The sequence below is a fragment of the Capsicum annuum genome, chromosome 2 (genome assembly GCF_002878395.1).
Source record: "Capsicum annuum cultivar UCD-10X-F1 chromosome 2, UCD10Xv1.1, whole genome shotgun sequence".
NCBI classification, from domain to species: Eukaryota; Viridiplantae; Streptophyta; class Magnoliopsida; order Solanales; family Solanaceae; genus Capsicum; species Capsicum annuum.
Window position 1 is genome coordinate 121,274,696 of NC_061112.1, and position 17,953 is coordinate 121,292,648.

Sequence of the window (17,953 nt, forward strand, 5' to 3'; positions counted from 1 at the left end):
CACCTGAATCAGTTATATACCTTGTGACCAATACCTGCACAAGCAGGGACCACAAAAATGATGTTGTTGGTGTGTGCTTTGTGGCTCAAGATATCACCCCCGAGAAAGCTGTCATGGATAAATTCATTCAGTTGCGAGGAGATTATGAGGCTATTGTACAAAGTCTTAATCCATTGATTCCACCGATATTTGCTTCTGATGAAAATGCTTGTTGTTCGGAGTGGAATGCAGCAATGGAGAGGTTGACTGGTTGGACAAGATATGAGGTCATGGGGAGAACACTTCCTGGTGAAATTTTTGGTGGTCTTTGTCATCTTAGGGGACAAGATGCCCTTACCAAATTTATGATTCTTTTCTACCAAGCAATTGGTGGCCATGACACCAAAAAGCTTCCATTTAGCTTTTTTAATAGGACAGGGGAGTTGGTGGAAGTGATCCTAACAGCAAACAAGAGAACTGGTGAGCATGGAAATGTAACTGGGTGTTTCTGCTTCTTGCAGCCTACGATGGTTGACCCAGAGACATCAGATGAGAGACAAGACGATAAAGAACCCCTTTCGAAATTTAAAGAATACGCTTATGTTCGACAGCAGATGAAAAATCCATTGAGTGGGATCCAGTTTACCCATAAACTCCTTGAAGCAACCTGTATTTCAGATAATCAGAAACAACTTCTGGAGACAAGTGAAGCCTGTGAGAAACAGATCCTGTCTGTTATTGACAACATGGATTTCAGAGCTATAGAGGACGGGTAATGCTTCTTCTGTATGAACCCTGATTAATATTACTCTTATCTCCGTAATATGTTTTGTTTATGCTCCACCTCAACCTATTTCACTTTATGATAGAGAAATTTCGTAGATGATCTGAGAGGATCATTTCCCTTCTTCTAAGACCTGAATGGGGTCGTTCATCCAGTCGTTACAAAGAAGTGGTTACCACTTTCCTTTCCTCTATTACAACTCTTCCCTTATCATGGCTTACATTAATCTGTGTAGATTCAACTATAAAGTAATTCACTTTATGGTTAATAGGCTGCAGAAATTTTATTTCCTGTTTGTGTGGCCTCCTACTGATAGTTCTTTGAGCTATATTTGGGCACTACATCACAGTCCTGAGTAGCTGGTACTCATTAACTGTTAATTTCACTAGAAACAGCTTTCCAAAGGAGTGCAATTAGTTTACAGGAGCGCCAAAGAAAAAAAGAGAGAAGTACCGAAAAGACTGCAAATCCATTAAAAGCCTGCCTTCAGAACCAACATGTGTAACCAACTCACTAGACAACGCAAGCCTCACAGCAGTATGAATTTCCCTACAAGTAATAGTAGGTTTCTTATTGTACCTAGTCTATCATCAAGGCTCTGAGCAAGCTTCTCAAATACATCATCGATGAAACTGTTCATCAATGTAAGTTTCAACACTCTTCTTTACCCTCTTCTTGTTGTTGTCAGCACCAGTTGCACCTCTTCCTTTCATAACTTCTTTCCTGCCTTTGGCTTCTTCTCTGCTGGTGCTTTTTCAGCTTCTTTCTCCTCTGTTGCTGCTGATCTCTGCTAGCTTTTCTCTGCTTTTGGTGACACTGAAAGTCAAATTCGGAATCAGAAAATGGGTTTTATTAAAAAGAGACTAGAAGATTTCTAGCTTGTGAATTGATGAGTTTGTGTTGTCCGTAAAGTACACAGTTCAAAAAAAAATAAAAAAAAGAGGGAACCACATCAGCCCATTCTCTACTTAGGATATGGTGCTACTGTCTAATTACTGCAATTTTACGTTTATAGATAGGTTGGGTAGAAACACTCCGCTAAAATAAAATTGAAAAAGAAGTCCCAAAGGTATCGGATTAAGAGAACTACTCCAAATCGAACTGACAAAATTGAATGAAAAATCTATTAATATGCATGAGTTCTCTTATATCATGTTTGCACAGGCCGTAGTAGATGCCATGGGAACTATTCTATTAGGAGCACCTGTTTGCTTAGAGTATGTAATCCTGTAGTGCTTATATCTTTTATAATGATGCTGAAGCCTGAAGCCTTTTTAGTTGAGGTTGGACGCAAAAATAGATCTCATCTATCCTAAACACATTGCATAATCATCAGTTGTCTCTTTGTTTCACAAAAAATGCCAAAAATTGGCAATTTAAACGTTCTGATGAGTCGCTACTCATTATATATCACACACCTAGATATGTTTTCGCTGTAAAATCTACTGTAAACACTCTTTCTATTTGCTAGTGCAACAATAAGCTACCATAATATATGCATGTTGATACTTGATTCTTTATTTCTCTATGGCTAAAAGGTCTGCTAAATGCATATTACTTTCTCCTGGTTCTAGCAGCAAAGTAGAGCTAAACATGAAGGAATTCATTCTAGGAAATGTTGTGGATGCTATTGTGAGTCAAGTAATGATTTTTCTGAAAGAGAAGAACTTACAGCTGCTGCGTGATATACCTGACCAGATCAAAACCCTTCCTCTATATGGTGATCAAATTAAGCTTCAGCGTGTTCTGTCAGACTTCTTGCTTACTATAGTTCATCATGCACCTTCTCCGGATGGTTGGGTGGAAATCAAGGTGTTACCTGGTTTAAGACTTGTACAAGATGGAAAGGAATTAATTCATATGCAGTTCAGGTAACTTGAGTGCTATTTGTCTATTGCTGTTTTTTCACATAAGAACATGAGCTTACTCATTTTATCCAGTCTCTGTCCTCTCAGGCAATGTTAATCTAATCAGCAGAAATATTACGGTGCTTTAGTCACATATCTGAATTTGTTTTCTGTTATCAAGACTCACTTTTGATCTTTCAAATCAGTTTTCCTTTGTAACTAAAACGTCTTTGTCATAATCCGCGAAACCACCTTGTATGACCTTACAATAACTATATGTATGGATTGTCATGACTTCTATTGATAAATGTTCCTGTAAAAATTAAACACACACTATTTTATAGAATGGCTCACCCTGGCCAAGGAGTACCTGCTGCTCTAATTGATGCCATGTCTGGAGGAAGAAATCGATGGACAACAGAAGAAGGAATCGCGTTGAATGTTTCCCAGAAACTTCTCAATATTATGAATGGAAACGTCCATTATGTCAGAGAGGAAAACAAATGTTATTTCCTAATTGACGTGGAACTCAAAACATCGAAATCTACACAAGTTCCGAGTTCAGAAGGAACTCAAGAAACAGAAATCTAGACAACATGGGCCATATTTTGATGTAGAGTGTGCTATCTCAAAGTACCTTTAGCCTTCCTCTGCACTTCAGGTTAAATGTCTCCCTTTTTTTTTTTTTCCGGTATTGTATAATGGAGAATATATCTGGTATTTCTAGAGCCTTGGAGTTGATTGTGATTCTCCTACCTTGTACATGATTACTGCTACTATCAGCAGAGCAGCACAGGATGTATTTTCATGTGGTTAGTTATGCAAGTTGTATATTTCTTGTATCATAACGCTCTAAAACTATCTTTCCAGATAAGATGCTCCAAAATTATGATGTTTTGCTGGATAGAAGAGTTCCATTCATTCAAGATTAACTTCTTTAAACCTCTTGCATGAACTATGTGTTTAAACATGGTGCCAATAATTTTTTTTATTTTTCCGGTAACTTATCCAGAGCTGGAAATGGAAAAAGATCCGTCAAGTTTTACTTCTCCCTCCGTCCCATATCACGACCTAGTAGAGCTAGTACAAGAGCATCTAGTAATAATAAATCTCAAATGTCTAAAAATAGTCCACAACATCTGTCTCGAAACAAGAGACTGCACAAAAAAGATAGAATGAAATGGGCGACTCTAACTCCAAGAGCAGTGATATGTTTACGTGCGTATCTCGATTAATCTATCGGATAGTCAATCTGCAAGAATCATCTACAAGCACATAATTGTCGTATTATTATTCTATACAGGGGTTGAAGGTGAAAAAAAAAAGAGATGCGTATTAGCATTCCATTACCTGATGTTCTATAGTCAAGTGCTAAATTATAGGTTTTCCACTAAAGAACAAGTTAAATGCTTGGTAAAAAGAGCAGTCCAATGCATCTCTGTAAAGAGTTGTTTTCACCGCTTCAATAATGGCAGCGACTTTACTAGTTACGTCAAGGCTCCCCTTCAGTTTCTCGTGATAAAAAGTAGAAATGAACCAAGCAATTTTGTCATACGGCTGTTCTAGAAGATTACGGTATAGTTTCTAGAAAAGTTTCACATAAATACCAAAAGCTTGATACAAAATGACAGCCAGTTTTCCTTCCCACTTTACATTTTTCAAGCATCCCCCCTCTCTTTACAGTTTTACCCCAATCCCCCAAATAAATGTTACAAAACTACAACCTTGCATCTGCATGCTATTTCAACTTGCCAAAGGATTACAACATGAACTACAAATGCTTTGATGCCACATAAGTTAGAACGAACCCGCTTCCTCATAGAGATTTCTACCCAAAAACACCTACTCACTATAGTACAACGAACTTCATACTTCTATTTTTGTGCCTCAAATCATGCTACTCTACACAATGTATATCGACACTTGTGCTAGCCAGCTGCACTCTCTTCAAGCCGCGAGCAAAAAAAACGTTTCAATGCCAACGCTAGGTCTTCTCCAATTTGTCAACTGGATCCTCCTCAGGCGGGCTACCTTGTGACCCCACCAAGTCTGACTCGTTTGACTGGGAGACTTGAATATGTACGCACCCTGATGACAGATGTTCTTGAACAATCTGCAGGAAAGTTTTCATCTTTAAGTTATAATTGTGTTTTGATGCAAAAGTTGCAGTTTCATGTTATCATCTTAGCAAAAAAATATTCAATCACAGAGCCTGAAAGAACAAAAAATCAAAGCTCGCTGACATGACTTAACACAACATTAACTAAAAGCAGGAAAGCAAACAGAGCAGATCTTGGGAGCAAGCAGAATCTTTTTTTTTCTCTGTTTTTGATGAGTAATCAAAGATTTTATAAACGCTTGCAGTGAGCCAACATCCACTATAGCCAACCTCTACCTCCAAACTGAATGTTGTTGTTTTCATGCTATCAGCTTTACTTAAAACCTTTTGAAACTTTGCTAGAATCATAAAACGAGACATAAAAGTAGTAATAATGTTATATTTCGCATGTTTAATTCTCAAGAAGATGGTCTATATTACCTGATCCCCCAATTCTGAGCTTTCCGAGTGGAAAAGGATTGGCCTACATCGCTTATCTTCATTCATCAAACTTGAATTCTGGAAGTGGGCTACAAGGGCCGTCTTTCCCTGAATCCGAGCATAAGCCAAAGCAGCCACTTTCTCACTATTGAATTTCTCCCACTTCTTTCCATTAAATGCCTGCACAGAGTGAACATTCAGCATAACACTCTTTGCTTCGAAAGTTCAAGACCGCAAAAACAATAGAACGAAGACACAATTAAGAAGGCATAGCAATCTATATATATAACCGGGAAGGCAGGAACTAACAAGGAGGGACATAGCTTCAAGCTCATAGCCCAATCACCTTTAGGAAAAGAAAGTAATAGAATACGTTTAAAAGAACAAACAAAAACAAACCTCATAAAATGGGATAATGAGTGATGGAGACAACATGTTGATAAATGCATATCCCACATTGCATTTGTTCTGCTCGCATGCAAGAATTTCCATCAGACTTTTGAGAAACAAAAAGAAAACCACAAAATCCTAACCACCATATGATTACCTTGAAGTCAATGGGAAGATATAGAAAATCAAAAGTGCCTTTATGTTGTTCGTCAATAGCCGCTAAAAGCATCTTGGAGGTGTACCTGGATGAAGACAATGTCAAGTGTTGCAGATGCTAAAATAATCCATACATAACAAGGTACAAGGTACAAGAATTTAGAAGTTGCTATTACTTGTTAGGAATATTTTTAATCATCAAAGTTGTCCGAGTATCTTCACCAGATCTAATCCTATTCAAGTCAAGTTGAAACAGCTTCTTGTTGTCCATCTGGTTCCCACTATTATTGTCAACACGTCGAGTGCGACTGCGTTCAGTCAGCCCCTCAAAGCCAGAAGCTGCATGTCCTGAGAAATGACCATTACCTAGGAATAAAGGACTAAGTCTTTGGGAAGACATCATGCCAAATCCAAGAGAACCATTGTCCGACATATTCCCTGGAATAGCAACGCCAGCATTCGAAGTAGTACGAGCACCATAATTAACCATCAAGCTTCCGTCACGAGGACCTATACCCATGCCTCTAAAACCTGTATTCAAGATTGATGAGTCTGGGTAAAAACCTAAGTGCCTATCAAAGGGAAGACCAGATGGAGCAGATCCAACATGGTGAAGGTGCTGATGATGATGCTGAGATGAACTGAGGAAAGATTTTTGATGATTTGACAAGGAAAACCTGTCGCCCTGACCACTAAATGTAAAAGAATTCGTCGAAGACTGGGTTTTCCAGGATGAAGAATTACTCTGTTGAGGATGCAACTTTGGACTGCCCCAGAGAAACTGTGGTCCTGATAGTGTTTCAACAGCAGAACCATTTGTATTTGAAGCACCAAAAGAGGACATTGTTCCACCAAACTGGCTTATATTAGGGTCGGGGAAAGAATGAGACTGAGGGAAGGGAGCAGCATGGTTTGAACCATTACGGAAATCTGCATGACCATTCATTGTGCGGTCCTCACCAATAGGTGCTACCCTCAAGGTATTTGTATTTGATGCACGAGGATTCAAAATTGAAGCTAACCCATGTAAATTATTGTCAATGGTAGGACTCAGGGATCTAAAGCCTGGTGAAGTGCCAGGACTTTGCGTGGAGCCATGCTCTACAGGGCTGCCAAATTGTGGCCAATTACCTGCCAGAAATAGAAGTAATGCCCATACTATCAGATAGCATAGCTGCAATTAAAGAAGATCAAAATTAATGAAGTCCATCCCCTCCCCTTTTCTACCGACCCAAATGAAAAAATAATAATAATACAGAACACAGGCACAAACAGAAGGAAAAGCAAGAACCTTAAATTGTCTCAGCATATATAGAAGTGGATTACGGCAGAGGATTAGGGCCTGTTCGGGTCGCTAATGTAGGGAGGTAATTGGTGGGGGTGTATTCCTGGTATGATTCCGTATTTCAATGTTCTGTTCTGTTCCGTGTTCCGTGTTCTATGTTTGTTACGAATCTGTGTGCTTTCCTCTGCTTTATATTCCTGCATTCCTGCTTTACTCTGTTTTATATTCCTTATGGCTGCAGTATCTATGTTATGTCATCTGCTTCTGTGCTGTACTATGTGTTTGTTTGATATCTCGTAACTTGAGCCGGGGGTCTTTCGGAAACAGCCTTTCTACTTCATCAGAGGTAGAGGTATGGACTGCGTACATCTTACCCCCCCCAGACCCCACAAAGTGGGAATACACTGGGTTTGTTGTTGTTGTTGTTGTGTATATATAGAAGTGGAAACCCACAGTGAACTTACCGGGGGAGGAATTACCAATTGAGGAACCCAATGGATGCCGAAAAGTCCAAGAGTCATCTTGTTCAGGTTCTTGATTTGACTGCAATATAATACTACAAGAGCAACACAAAGAAATAAAAAGGATGCCTAGATCAGACATCAAGATTCAAGAAACTAAATCCAAATATGTAACAGCGGAAAAACATCAAAATTCAAGAAACTAAATCCAGATATGTAACAGCGGAAAAACAGAAACATATAAATAATGCAACCTCGACTTTTTGGCAAAGGTACACCTAACTTGAAAGAACATCTAGAGACTCATTTAGAACATCAACAAACTCTAGAATTTAGTTGATACCAAAGTGATATAGTGTGATAGCATGTTCATAAAGAGCTCAAGCTCGAGGGTATTAAAAAGCTGAGGAGCAAAAAGCATCCAAGAGGAAAGAGAAGGTGCTGATGACAAGCCCATTTAAGAAGCCCTAGAATCTCAGTAATAAAATAAACATGGTTTAAACAAAAAGAAAAAAAAAAGAGTGCAAACGGACTGCAACACGCCATTTTAAGTCGTACACAGACCAAATTCAAACTTGCATAAGAGTGGATGCAATGGTACTATAATTCTTCCGATCTCTGTCCTTCAAGGCTCCCATATTTGGCCTTTGGCACTTTTGAAAAGTGCCATAAGCAGAGTTTACTTCCTTTGTCTTCCAGAAACCTTCCCTCTCATACTTTGCTTGAATCATAGTGCCCCATAAAGTATGCTCTTCTAGTCTACTTTAGGAGGTCTAGACAGCCATTTCATCAGGAAAATAGTCTATTCTGATTCTCAAATTTCTGATACCAAGTCTCCATATTTCTTGGCTAAAACCCATTTGACTAAGTGACATCCTTTTTTTCTCCTTGTCCACATTGACACAGGAAGAAAAGGAGACATTGGATAAGTTGGTAAATCATCTAAAATGGAATTGATCAAAACCAATCTACCACCCAAAGACAATATTGTGATTTCCATCGGGACAGTCTTTTCTCACATCTTTCCAGCACGCCATTCCAAATCTTTCTCGATTTGCTTTTAGCTCTCAATGGCATCCCCAAATAGACTGTTAAGAGTCTGCCCTATTTCACCTCCCAGGACTCCAGCCAGTTGTTGAATTCTGGCCACCTAATTGATTGGAAAGATCAGACTTTTCCTCCAATTGATATGTCGACCAGAAGTTGCTTCAAATAAGATGAAGATTGTCCTCAAGATCTTCAACTGGCTCTCCTCTGCATCACAGAATATATGAGTATCATCTACATATTGTAAGTGTGTTACTAACCCACTTTGTCATTCATTTCCTTTGCAACAATAAAGCCCCTTATCCACCTATTATTATGGGCTGTCTTTAGCATATCATACAGACATCACTAGAATGAACAAGAAAGGTGAGAAAGGATCATCTTTCTCAACACTCTTTGGGAGGAAAACAGGTCAGCCCATTTAATCCATATAATCCATTTTCCTCCAAACCCATCTTCTGCAATTCCAAGCAAAAAATCCAATTCACATGATCATATGCTTTCTCAATATCCAGTTTGCACGTGATACTTGGGGTCTTATCCTTCAGTCTTGAATCTATACACTCATTGGCAATAAGAACAGCATCTGTGATTCGTCTTCCCCTCAAGAATATCATCTGTTGTGTATCAACTAACAACTTTCTTCCGTCTTTCTGTGAGAATCTTGGATATCAGTTTATATATACTTCCTATTAAACTGATAGATCTGAAGTCTCTGAATTCCTTAACACCACTCTTTTTAGGAATACAACAACATTAACATACCCATTATATTCCCACAAACTCCGCTCTTTTTAGGAATAAGAGCTACATAAGTTGCATGGAAGCTCTTCTCAAAAACTTCTTGTGAGTGGAAGTTCTGCATAGTTGCCATGACATCATCCTTCAGAATCTCCCAACATTTTACAGGAAAGCCCATAGCGTACCCATCTGGACCTTGAGCTTTGTCTACAGCACATGCTTTAAGACCATGTAAGACCTCTTTCTCTTCAAAGGGTTTCTGTAATTCCTGTTGATCCTCTATATTGATAGTAGGACAACAACCCATGTTGTAGGAAGGCCTCGAATTCTCAGTTTCACATTACAAGTTCTGATAAAAGGAAACAATCTCCATTTTAATGTCCTCAGTCTCCACCATTTCTTCTCCTTCCATCATCAGTTTCTCAATGTGATTGTTCCCCTTATGGGCATTTGCAATTCTCTGAAAAAACTGACTCTGCTATTGGCTGCTACCTCGACTAGCACTGGATCTGTTTGTGAAGAGCACGCGACAGGTATTTGTTTAAGTTAGAATTAATGAATTGAGCCTCAGTAAATAAAACTGGGCCTTTTCTTAAAATCTGACCCTAGTGCTCTTTGATCTGACAGATTCTTTTGGCCGGCCAGCACTTGAAATTAAAATCCCCTCCTCTGAAGCACGTATCGCTGGGTCCATGCCAACTGTTGAAGTAGAGATTTGGGCATCAGACGTGCTAGTACCACTCTTTTTTAGCATTAAATCTGCCGACCCTTCTTCTCATAGTCCAGCTGTCATTACCCTTTGCTTCTTCCTCCTCTCGGACAACTGTGACAGCCATGGTCTGTCTCACACCAAATCGGAATAAGAAAGGTAAGCCCCTTACCTACAATCTTTACTTCCTTTGGAACATTTCCCTATCTCCTTTTAATTTTCAATCTTGCCCATTTCAGATAGATGACTTTTCATAGATGATCTCTTCCTCTATTCCCAGTCATCCTCCACATCGGTCTCCGATACCTTTGAACATCTTCTCCGTCCAAAAGTGAAGAGGGAGACCCGTTGTTCTTATCCATGTGGAGTTCTCCCGTTGAGTGTGTTAGATAAGGTATAATTACTGTAGATATGAGAATATTTGCTAATCCCTAGAATAAGGCAATTAGGAGATTGTGTAATATTTTCTTATTCTCTTTCCTTGTTTACATTATCTGTAATAGCTATTTAATTCCATGAACTTGAGGGAATAATCAATCAATACAATTCCCAATATCTCTTCTTTTTCAATTTCACATGGTATCAGGACCCATCTCACCCAATGTTGGGCCCCCGAAATTAAAAATGTCCATGCACCAGATGTCCATTTCTCCATTCCTGGGCGTGAGGTGAGGTGTTAAAGAAAGAGAAAAAGTCGCATATTGATGGTTAATGAGATGGGTGGTCTCATCATAAGGCTTGGGTAATCCTCCTCCCTTTGGATAGCTTTTGTGGTGTGAGTAAGGCCCAAGACCTAATATTACAGAGTGCACCTTCCATAGGCGACCACCATGCAACATGAAGCTTCAGATGTTTCCAAGCCCAATTTCCATGAATGTTTTCTGCCATGTGTTTGTTCAGAAATTCAAACAGAAAAGGGCAGCCCCCCCCCCCCCCCCCCCCCCCCCATTTTGTATGTACTAATCCCGAATGCATTCTTCCACATACTGACAGCCCACTTTCTAATATCTGTGGGTGAGGGTTTCTCCTTCACATCTACATTGAAGCTCCCCATTATGAACCTTCCAAGCAGTCCATTTTATGAACTGCATCACCGCCAGCGATGCAGATGTAGTCTTTATTGTGACTGATCATAGATTCAGATACCTCCTTCAATTGCAATATGCCAGTCCTGACTGAGCCAGAATAAGGAAACTTTGGATCTGCCTTCCTGGGAATATTTGTAATATAGGCTCCTTTAGGTCTTTAATGAGGTTGTCTATCTGAAATGCTATGTTTCCCCATCCCATATTAATTGCAATCTCTGGTATAATGATGACAGATTTACTCCTCCCTTGTACAGTTGTGATACTAATGAGTCTTCCAAACTTGTTGTGTTTTCTGGAACAAAAAAAAAATCTGAAAATTGTTCATTTAGTTTCCATCTTCTCGTATGCATGCTGGAATCATTTGAAGCTTCTTGGAACACAAAGACCAGCCATTCCATGGTTTCTTGTTGAAAGTAGTTCTGTGCATCAAGTTCTGACTTCCCTCCACCCATTCAAACCAAACTTCAGCTCTTGCTGCAAGTCTGGTGATGTCGTATGACTTAAAACCTACTGCAAAGTAGATTCTACTTTCTCCCCATGTAACTGGGCCTTCATGATAATCACTGAGAATTGATGATGAGGGAACAAAATCTTTCTTAGAAAAAGACGCCAGAAAACCAACCAGAGAAACACTGGGGAGAAAAAAATCCTCCACCCCCCACCCCCCGCGGAAATGTCCCTGAGAGCTTTCAAAATTATTTCCTTTTTCCCTTAGTAAGGATGAGGAAGATTAGGAGTGCTTGCCGGCCGGATCAGCATCCTGCAATCTAGTTCAGCAAAAATGGAAAGAAAACAAAAGGAAGGAAAAACAAAAAACATAGCCAGAAACTTGCGACAATGGAACAGGAGGGGAGGTGTAAATCAAATGTATCTAGGTTGTCCTAGATGCTGTAACAGCAAAATGCTAGCGAAGATCATGAACCAGAAAGGACTAATACAAGCTTTGAAAGCGCTGGTTTTTCCTTTTTTATTTTTTATCAGGAAAAAAGTTAAAGTGGATGACTCACTTTCGACGAGCTCCTCCAGGGCGGCTTGGTTCAAGCTTTATGCGCTTGCCAGCTATGTCACTCCTATTTAAGGACCTAAGGGCAGCTTCTGCAGCTCTAACATCATAATATTCAATAAACTTATGGTGCCTCTTGTGTGGTGTTTCCCTTATCTGCAATATGAGAAAATTGGATGTCACGTGTACTTAATATCAACTAGCTCCTTGAGGAAGCACACAAGGGAAAACGAATAGATGGAGTAAATGGGAAATAAAACGGTTTGACTATCTGAGTCTCTGACCTCTTTGATCTCACCATAAGCTCCAAATATTTGGCGGAGGTCATCATTTGACACTGATGGATCTAGATTGAAAACCACAAGAGTTCCTTGATTTACATCTTTGTCTGAAGGGTTGTCCTGATATAGATACACACACACATCGAGAGGCGGAGAGAAGAGGAGTAATAGGATAACGAGAGGAGGTTAGTCAGGAAAGGAAACAAATATATAGCGTAAAATGTAATTGAGTAAACCACTAAAAGCAGCAAATGAAGAAGCACCTTGGGAATTGAGAAATGTATGTCTAGTTTTCTCCTTCGCAGTGGCTTATTTTGCAATGCTCGCATTGCAGTTCGAGCAGCACGAATATCGAAGTATGATATCATGACAAAGCCCCTATGCTTGCATGCAGTATAGAGAGTCCGGATATCACCATATTGCTAATTAGAAGGAAAAAAGAAAAAGAGAAGAATGTCAAAAACTGAAAACGGATTATAGGGAGAAAAAACACCAAATAAATCAGCAACTTCACAAGACATTTCTTGTCTGTCAAGCAACCAGTAGACTCAAATGCGATATTGCAAACACACCTAGGCTAGTGCTCTGACATTTTCCATAGTTTAAGTTGCAGACCTGCAGCTCATATATAGCAAAGTAACAGGTTTCTTGAAGCATCTCATGAACACAGATACCCAGTGAATTTATTTGACTATGGTATATATCACTACAAGAGGAACTCACAATTAGCAGAACATCACCGTTTAGTACCCAACAGGAAAAAGTAGAACCTTAGGCTGTTCAACCAACCAGGATTAAAGAAAGACAAAGGCTTTAGAATTGGATGAATCTTCCAGAAATTGCAAAACACGAAAGAAATCTTTCTACAGAAATATGCATCAAGCAATTTGAAAAAAGAGAACAGAAGAGCAGTATGGTTCTCGACCAATTACAAAATTGACAAGCAAAACCCATTGCTAACTAGACAAATCAATATTATAATGCAGGGAACTCATTAGGACAGAGCATTGACAAACCGGAAGAGAGGATCACGTGGAATTACAAAGAACATAGCTATACAGTGTAAGATGAAATTATCTAACCTCAAAGAGAGCTCTTAGCTCAGAATCCTCAACATTGCTATTTATGTTGCGAACAAATAATGTTCTTGAAGGGTGCTCTCCTAGTGGATGTTCTCCAGTAACCATTCCCCCACCATTTGAAAATCCATAAATAGCAGCTCCATTGCTACCAACTGGATCAGCCAGACTTACTCTCGATATACCCAGGTTTAAGTGTTCCTGACCATCAGATTCCAACTCGAAACCTCCTCCACTTCCAAATATATCATACTCTTCCAAGTCATCTGTATGATTAGGAAGCCGACTAGGGTCGAACCCATCCATTATCCCAGCTAAAAGTTCATCCTCATCATCAGGAAGCAAGCTTCCAATTGCATGATTTTCAATATCATCCAGCAGCTCATCAATCTCGACGTCCGGGTGAATTTTCTTCAAGCTAGGTGATGCATCATCAATGGATTGATGACCATGTTTGTCGTCATTCAGTGTCACTGCATCCAAGAATTTCAAATAGATTAAGAAGATGTGAAATTTTCTTAAAGAAAATTGGCAAATGCAATATGCGTGAAAGACTCATCAATGTATTCATACGCTTCTCATGTAGAAGAACAGGCACTGAGCTTGAGAAAAGAGAAGCATCACTAGAGACAAGGATGGAATCAGATCCTGGACATATCCCCCATGGTGTTGCTTCCTTTTCTTTCGATAAATTTATCATTGGCATCTTCAGAGGATCTGTAATGCAGAATAATATGGACCGATTAATAAATGCAGTATCATTCATGGAGAATCAAACTTAACAAATTGATGAGCAATCCAGCTAAGATCAAATGCACACAAACCTTAAAAAAAAAAAAAAAAGAGAGACAAACCGGTGCACTAAAGCTCCCACTATGCGCAGGTTTTGGGGAAGGTCGGACCACAAGAGTCTATTGTACCCAGGCTTACATACACAAACTACCGAACACAAACTAGTATACAAGTGATATTGTTAACAGTACATGATTGCAAGGAACATATAGGGCTGAGTCTCTACTATCACCTCCACATTTGCTATGTGATTTTATTCTGCATTATTCATTTTCTTTCTGATGAATTGGAGGTTTTCATAGTTTACATTCATATATATTAGCTAAAGAAACCAGAGAGCATTTAACAAAAAAATTACAAATAAACAGGTACCGATATACAGGCTGAGAATGTTAATTGATACAACAATAAGTGCTCTTTACCAGCTCTAATAGATAGCATAAGATAATTGTACAACAACACCAACATACGCAGTGTAGTCCCACAAGTGGGATCTCGGAGGGTAGGATGTACGCAAACCTTACCTCTACCTTTGCAGGGTGGAGAGACGGTTTTAAATAGACACGCTAGGCTCAAAAAAGAAACAGGAAAGTAGGACAGAAAAAGAGACAACAAAATAACAATGCACAAAACAAGTGTAGCAACCGATATTAGCATAAATAACGGTGTGATTAAAATTTTAAACCTCTCTTGCCACTGTTTCAGTTTTCAACTCCTTAAACTTACGTGTAAAGCTGTACACTAGCAAACGGAAGATGTAGTCATCTTCGGGTCCACAACTACACCAATCAGTAAATTACTTCCACTTGGTGTAAGATGCCTCTCCTCAAAATACTAGACACACAAGATGACCCCAAAGACACCATCTCTAATTAACGAACTAATCTTTTTCCAAAAGCAAACTTTCAATTCCAAATAGATATCTTCGACTCCTTGTCTCTACCTCGGTAATGACTAAAGGAAGCCAAGATAGGGACTAGGTTACTCAGCAAAAAACTTTCTTTTTTCAACCTGTACTAAACATCTCCCAAGATAACCGGGCATAAAAACTGACCAACAAACAACCAGATAGAAGAACAATAAACCAACATCTGAAGAAACAACAGCATCAGTTGATGGACAACTTCATTCATCTCAAACAAAACAAGCACAACCACCCACCAAACCTCTAACTTTTTATATATAAAAAGTAAATAAACAAACAAGTAGATGTGAACATAACAAAAATAAAAGAGGAAACTCAACAGGTACATAAAACAACAAATTCCAATTCAGATATATGAAATTAAAGATCGTTTCTTTACTCCATTACAACAAAAAACCACCTTAATTAACTCAAAAGTCCCCAACTTTATCAAAACCCAATATTACCACACACAAAATAAAACCTCAACAACAAAAAAAACTCATGCATGGAACACAAAGCAAAAAAACAAACAAGTTAAAACCTAGAAAACAAGCCAATCACATCTTCAAGAAAACAACTTCACAGGCTTCAATTTCAAAAAAAAAAATAAAAAGATAAAAAAAAAAGAAGCAGAATTTGTATAAAAAAAAAAGGCAAAAAAGAATGAAAATAAAAACTAAGTACCTCAACAATAGTTCTAAGAACTTCAAACCCCAGAAAAACAGTAGGCAAAAAAAGTACAAAATCAACCACTACAAAAGAAAAAAAGAAAAAAAAAACTAAAAATTACCTTAATACAAAACCCACAAAAAGTGGACCACGATCAAACAGAATACCAAATAGAGAAAAAATAAAGTACAGATGAATACAACACACAGAGACGTGAAGAAAGAGAAATGTCTTTTCTTTTTTCTATTTTCACACTTATATTACACATACATATAATATACTTAGTATACATTATATATATATATATATATATAAATAGTAAATATAAAAAAAGAATTAGAAAGAGATGATTGGAAGAAAGAGAGAGAACCCACACATAGAAAGAATGATTGAGGACAATGTGGTGGGGTAGAGGGGTGGGAGTAGGGTGCTCAAAGAGTTATTGCAGGATATATATATAGTATATAAAATTGTTGAAAAAAAATAGTTGGGCAGTGTTTGGTTCATATAATTTAATTGTATTTAAATGTTATCTGGTGTCCACGCATGATTTTTCTTTAATTTAATGAAAATATGAAATTAGTACTATTACTACTATACTTTTTTTCTACCTGAGGTTTTGATGAGGTTTCCAACTTGGATATCACTATGATATGATTTGAACATGCATTCCTAATTTAGGTTAGTTTAATTAATTTGTTCTAACTTTAGATTTAAGTTGTTTAAAAAAGTTATTAAAAAAAACATAAATTTTACTAAGAAAAATTAATATTTTTAATACGACTCAATTCCTTCTCCACATATAATAATATGGTTTTTTTATAAGGTTTTTTTTTTTAAGTAACTTTTACTTATTAGATATACTTTTTTATTCTTATTATCCAGTTAGTTTTTCTTCGTCAGATGAATTCTACTAATAATAAGAAAATAGAGGAGGTAATAAAACTAATAAAAGAAACGAGAATCAAATAATTATGATCAGCGAGATGAGAATGATAATTTACAAGAAAGATTAGAAAAAGCATTAGGTTCTTGCTAAATTGGAGTAAACCATTATTTAGTGTCCTTCTTGAGATCAAAACAACAAAAACATTAAGCTCTACTTGATTGGTTTTTTCTTATAAAAAATAATTAAAATACGTGCAATTAATAATCCCTGAGGTGTTACTCTTCTTAGGGATGAAAATTGGTTGAATCTCGATGAAATTACGATTAGATTCATCGTGGAGGTATGTTTTATTAATGTTTTTATGATTATCTAGTTGTATTTGTGTTAGTAATAATAGATACACATGCAGAATGCTATGATAAAATTTGTAGAGCATGAAAGATAATTACTCTGAAAAAGAGTTAATTAACGGTAATTTCAACCAATTATTGATAAGCATCAAGAAAAGGCGGGAACCAACTGAAAAATAATTGTACTATCAAATTTCGAAATATTATTGACTACTGGATATGAATTTTAAAAATAGCAATTGCACGTGACTAGACAAGTATTTTAAAAAATTAAATTAAATTATTTCTTAAAAATCATTAAGTATAACCATTATTGAATTTTATTTTATTTTTGCTAATAATGACTGACGTATGACTTTTCAGATGTCCAAGTACATTGTCTTTCTTGAACACGTGTGGACGACTATTTATTATTAATTTAGAAATAATTTCATCTATTTTCAATGAATATTTATGATTAGTCTATATGGACATTCTATTCAGTTATGGTTAAAATTATTTTCAAAATTTGAAACATTGTACTCCTATAATAAGGATTATACCTAATCTTGAAAAAAAAAAAAAAAACTAGCATATGAAACAAATACACGTGTAGCAGTATCTTCTAAAAGAAGAATATAAGAATCACTCATTACAAGATAATTAGAAAATATACATAGATCCACCCAATACTTCAATAATCTAATCCTTGTAAATCCTGAGTAGAAACCCATACACGATTCAATGATGTTCTAAAACTAAAGGTAGATTTTTTAAAACTAAAATCTCGAATAAACTAGTTTAATGAAGACGATGCAATTCCAATCAGCCATATTGTATGGAGCCAAGTATTATCTAGTAAAAAATTCTCACGTTTAAAAGTTGAAGGGGGTGGAAATAAGTATATTATGAGAATGTGTGGACTTACTAGGAGAGAGAGAATTAAAAATATGATTATTCGTGAGAAGGTGGTAGTGA

At 37.4% G+C, this 17,953-nt stretch overlaps 2 protein-coding genes across 8 annotated transcripts; one reads left to right on the plus strand and one right to left on the minus strand.

The window, feature by feature from the left end:
* Positions 1 to 5: 5 nt before the first annotated feature.
* On the plus strand, positions 6 to 3,552 carry LOC107859147 (phytochrome E; the record flags this gene model as incomplete). Of its 2 annotated transcripts, none has more annotated exon segments than XM_047406771.1 (3): positions 6 to 751; positions 2,338 to 2,634; positions 2,955 to 3,552. In XM_047406771.1, coding segments are annotated over 3 exon segments (1,290 nt in total), but the record flags the coding sequence as incomplete, so codon positions are not given.
* Positions 3,553 to 4,188: 636 nt separating this feature from the next.
* On the minus strand, positions 4,189 to 16,180 carry LOC107859148 (protein MEI2-like 5). 6 transcript variants are annotated; one of them, XM_016704059.2, is made up of 12 exons: positions 16,132 to 16,180; positions 13,963 to 14,106; positions 13,393 to 13,862; positions 12,574 to 12,732; positions 12,314 to 12,430; positions 12,034 to 12,185; positions 7,445 to 7,536; positions 5,872 to 6,826; positions 5,697 to 5,781; positions 5,549 to 5,617; positions 5,150 to 5,329; positions 4,189 to 4,723 (listed from the first exon to the last, which is right to left on the minus strand). In XM_016704059.2, the coding sequence occupies exons 1-12, from the start codon at positions 16,133 to 16,135 to the stop codon at positions 4,595 to 4,597; spliced, it is 2,556 nt and encodes an 851-aa protein (XP_016559545.2). In that variant the 5' UTR covers positions 16,136 to 16,180; the 3' UTR covers positions 4,189 to 4,594. The 6 variants fall into 6 exon arrangements, with proteins under 6 accessions (XP_016559545.2, XP_016559546.2, XP_016559547.2 ...); XM_016704060.2 differs by lacking the exon at positions 16,132 to 16,180 and adding an exon at positions 15,879 to 16,035; XM_016704061.2 differs by lacking the exon at positions 16,132 to 16,180 and adding an exon at positions 15,773 to 15,928.
* Positions 16,181 to 17,953: the final 1,773 nt, after the last annotated feature.